At 36.5% G+C, this 4,882-nt stretch overlaps 1 protein-coding gene across 1 annotated transcript; it reads left to right on the top strand.

Moving 5' to 3' along the window:
• Nucleotides 1–1,295: 1,295 nt before the first annotated feature.
• LOC110913707 (agamous-like MADS-box protein AGL80) lies at nucleotides 1,296–2,039 on the top strand. The gene has a single exon (XM_022158528.1). The coding sequence runs from the start codon at nucleotides 1,296–1,298 to the stop codon at nucleotides 2,037–2,039; it is 744 nt and encodes a 247-aa protein (XP_022014220.1).
• Nucleotides 2,040–4,882: the final 2,843 nt, after the last annotated feature.

A 4,882-nucleotide genomic window follows, 5' to 3' on the forward strand; every position in this document is an offset into this window, starting at 1 on the left:
TTTCGTCGGGCACAATTCTAGTTTCATCACTGTTGGGCCTAGGCTGCTATATAAACACAACATGGTTTCACTTTGAAACCATCAGAGCATACCCTGAAAGTTACTGTAAAACTCTGTGTGTATCAATTTGATTTTTGTTCTTATCCTGTTAATCAATTGATTGTGGTTCATTGGTTACATCGCGTTGTTTCTATCTGTGTTTGATTTGGCACGGTGATTTCGCACTCGTGACCGTGTTTGTTATAAACAAGGATTTGGTTTCGTATCGATCCTCCGAATCGGGACCTACAATAGTTAATTCGTAGTATACATGATTATGTAATAAACAATCTTTCTATATATGGGTTTGTATTTAGTATCAATGGCTATAAATAAACAAATACATCGAATATGAAATACCTTACATCACATAAGATATATAAAAATTAAATGTGCCAATATACGTACAAAAGAGAAAAATCAACATTTATTTTATCTTGGCAAATGAAGATCCGTTTTTAATGTAAACACACATTATGTTCAATGAACAATGAACAAATCAAGCAAGGTTGCCTAGCTTATAACAACCAAGGTCTGTTGCATTTAAATTATCTGTGACGCTATTAGAACCGTTCTTTTCTCTTTTTAGTAAAAGTGGTTACATTATAGTTTTTACATCACAATTATTTGTAGTAAAATAGGGATATGATATTTTGAACCCATAGGGCATGTAAAAGACATCAATCAAACCATATTTTAATATTATAGTCATCGAGCAACACCTCTAAGAAGTTCATATTTTATTATATAATATTAATACTAAAAAAAGTTCATATGAATACTAAGATTTAATGTTTTGAAGCATGTGAATGGGTATGCAACTACTTACTCTTTTTTTTTTTTTTTTTTTTTTGGTTATTTATAACATATGTCGTGCTTAAGTATCTTGGAAGTAAACTTTACTCATTAATGCAAGAAAGTATATTAATTCCATTAACATTGCAAAATATTAGGTTGAAATTTTATTCAACTTTATTCTTTTCCATCAACAGTAATTTAAATGCTTTTTTTGTGTGTATGAGGTTTTTGTTTTTTTTTTTTTCCTTTTCTGATATAATCTTAAAAGTAATTTTGGTCAATCATCTATTTTTGATTATATCTTTAAATTTAATTTCTGTCATACAAGGTCATTAAAAGCAAAATATATTAATGATTTAACGAACTTGTCTGGTATAAGAATCAACATAAGAACCAACTGAAACTCACTCACAAGCTGCTACAATTACATTTTGGCATAATCCATTAATCCTTACACCATGCCTAGGAGCAAAGTGAAGCTTGCTTTCATAGAAAACAAGAAGGCAAGGAAAAGCTCCTTCATGAAAAGAAAGGAATGCCTGAAGAACAAGCTGAAGGAGCTGTGCACCCTATGCGGCATCGAGGCATGCGCCATCATTTATAGCTCATACGAACCTGGACTCGAGGTGTGGCCCGAAGACAACACTGCTTTCCAAAATGTGTTGAACGCGTTCCTGACGAAGTTACCCATGGAGAGGAACAAGTTTATGTCCAACCAGGATAGCTACATGAAAGAAAGGATCAGCAAGGCCGAAGGTCAGATCAAGAAGCAGATCGTGACGACCCGGGATTTCGTGAAGGCGAACTTGATGTCAGATTGCTTGAGTGGTAAAGTCTCCCTTGCTGGCTTGAACTCAAAAGATTTGAATAATCTTGGGTCATTCGCTGGTCATAAACTGCCAGAAATTGAGGAGAGGATTAGGGTTCTCAAAAGTGATGCCCCTGTATCACAGTTGCAACTACCAGAACCGAAGGAAGTTGTGGGCTGTAGCAACACTGCTAGCCATATGGCGGCTGCAGGAACAAATGTCGATTGCTGTGTACCAGTGATGGAAAACACTGGTTGGTACCCGCCTGACTGGACTAGTGATCATGTGGAGCATGGTTTGGATCCAGTTTCAGGGGTCAACATGATGAACCCATTTCCTGATGACCCCATTTTTTCGTGGTCTGATGCATACATTCCGAAGAAAACAGGTTAACATCCCTTCTTGTCTGAGGGATCAATAGATAGAAATTGGTTTGCTGGTCATGTACGGTTGGAATTGTTAATTATTGCTTATTTGTTTTCTTTTTTCTTTATTGACATGGGTTTTGTTGGAATTTTAATTTTTGTTTGTCCTTCTGCATATTAGATATCTTGAGAAATTTAATGTTGTTGCAATTTGTTCTTTCTGTATACTTTATTATTTATTATTTGAGAAAAATGCCCGGATAGTCCCTGTGGTTTCACCTTTTTTCACCTATAGTCCCTATCTTTCTAAAACTACTTGAATAGTCCCCAAGGTTTTCCGTTTTGTTTTCGGATAGTCCCTGGGTCTAACTTCAGTTACTTTTCTCTGTTAAAATGATGTGAAATGACAAAAATACCCTTTCCTTTAAAAGGCCAAACCACAGGGACTATCCGAGCATCTTCTTCATCACCCTCCTCCACCCTTCATCTTCAACCTCCACCCACCATCACCCTCCTCCACCCTCCACCATCACCGCCACAGTCGTACTTCAGGGAACTGATTGGGTTGCAGTTTGTGAAGCCATCGATAAAACTTCTTCACCGCCGCTTCAACCGCCTGCAAGCTCTGCAACCGATGAATCTTCACGGCGGCGTTCTTCCTCCGGTACAGCTTCATCGCCGCCTCCTGAATCCTCGGTCCTCCGTTCGGATCCACCTCCACACCGAGTATGTACGGTACCTTATGCCTTAAATTCTTCGAACGTTTCGTGATCTCTATCAACGCTTTTGATCGGAAACAAAATGATTCTGATTCCGATTCTGTTTTAACATCTAACTGGTTCTTCAACCGGAGAAAATCGTCTGGATCCATTAACAAATGTAGATTTTCAATCTCCGTCAACAGTTTCTAGATCTGTTCTAGAATGTAACCGTTATTCGAAGCGGATTCAAACCTATCAGAATCGATTTCCGATTCGATCCGGTTTATCCGCGCAAAACAGAAATCAGTTCATTTGCTGCATTCGTTGTACTGTTTACAGATCAAGAATTAATCACGGCCTGGAAATCTGATTTCTAACAGTCTTATTTGCTGAGAACAGATTTATCTGCAGATAACAGGTTCATTCGCTGCAGTTTCAGTGTAGAATTAAAAGTGCATTGGAGAATTCGAAGTGTTTGATCGCTGAAACAAGCTGGTTCAGTTTATCCACTGCAGAAAAGTTTATCCACTGCAGAAATGTTTTTCACAGAAATTTGTACATGCGAAGAATTGTCCATTTGCTGTTAATTTGCCCAGAAAGCTGTCCATTTGCATTACAAAATCTATTCACTCTTAATATTGCCCAAAACAGGCCCAGTCACTTGAAAAAGTTCATTCACTATTGAACAGATTCATCCGCTGCTGAACAGAATCTTTGTTCATTAGCAGAAACTGTTGAAATCTGTCCATCCGCTGGTTGTAAGTTCATTCGCAGATTTGACTACATTCACTGAATCTGATCAAAAGTCTGCGTAAATATATAGTCAGGACTCCAAATTTAAGCAAGAATAAATGATAAGTTGAAAAAAAGAGAAGTTATATGAGCCGCCGTCGTGTGATGGTGGGTGGAGGTTGAAGATGAAGTGGAGGGTGGAGGAGGGTGATGGTGGGTGGAGGTTGAAGATGAAGTGTGGTGGTTTGGGTTTTGTTTCGGGCTCGGTCAATAGCCGTCAACGAGGAGTTCGGGTCAAACAAAGTCAAACCAGTCAACGACGGTGGTTCTGCGCGGCGGAGACCGGCGGCGGCACGGTAGAGGGTGGAGGAGGGTGTGGTGGTGGGGTTTTATAAACAAAAATGAAGAAGATGCTCGGATAGTCCCTGTGGTTTGGCCTTTTAAAGGAAAGTGTATTTTTGTCATTTCACATCATTTTAACAGAGAAAAGTAACTGAAGTTAGACCCAGGGACTATCCGAGAACAAAACGGAAAACCTTGGGGACTATTCAAGTAGTTTTAGAAAGATAGGGACTATAGGTGAAAAAAGGTGAAACCACAGGGACTATCCGGGTATTTTTCTCTTATTATTTTGATATTCAAATAAAGTATTGTTCAATTCGGAACTTTTAGTTTAAAATACTAGAAACTTTTCAATTAATCCAAATATCATTATATCAGTATATATAATTTGTTCCTAGGAAATAAAAAGTATACTTTTTAAGTGAAAACAACTGAAATTTTGACCTGCAAAACTCACAGAACTGGACTTAGAATATATAAAAAAACAACCAGAAATTTAAAATTCCGGCGCTAACAAAACATATTGGTAGCATGACAAGTTGGGGTTGGTTCCGGTACAAACCATATTTATCCTACAAACCGTAAGAACATATCCTAACACTTAAAAAAAGTTAAATTAGCACATAACAAAAAATACATACGTAAATGTAGCGCTTTTGAACTAAATTAACACATGAAAATTAATCAAGATAATTGATTTTAGCACATATTTGAATGATATCAGCAATTTTCTTAATCAGCACATTGAAAACAAAAGGAAGATTCAAATAAAAATTAATTGTTTGTTTGCATATTTATAGGGAATTCAATATAATTGATGTTATTTATGATATTATTTTATCATTTCTCTATAATTGTTTGGATGTCACGTGACAATTTTTAAATGGTTCTTACAGTTTGTTTACAAAATGTGGTTTGCATTTGATCCTACTCCATGACAAGTTAAAGCATAGAGATCCATATAAATTATCAAGTATCAGTTTCTACTTCAATAAAAAGTAAACATTAAATATGGGCGTAAATGTAGGTTTATATCGGTATCAATTTAAACTATTTACGGTGTACAAAATATATAATCGGATTAGAGAAAAAGTTT

The sequence above is a fragment of the Helianthus annuus genome, chromosome 15 (genome assembly GCF_002127325.2).
Source record: "Helianthus annuus cultivar XRQ/B chromosome 15, HanXRQr2.0-SUNRISE, whole genome shotgun sequence".
Lineage (NCBI taxonomy): Eukaryota > Viridiplantae > Streptophyta > Magnoliopsida > Asterales > Asteraceae > Helianthus > Helianthus annuus.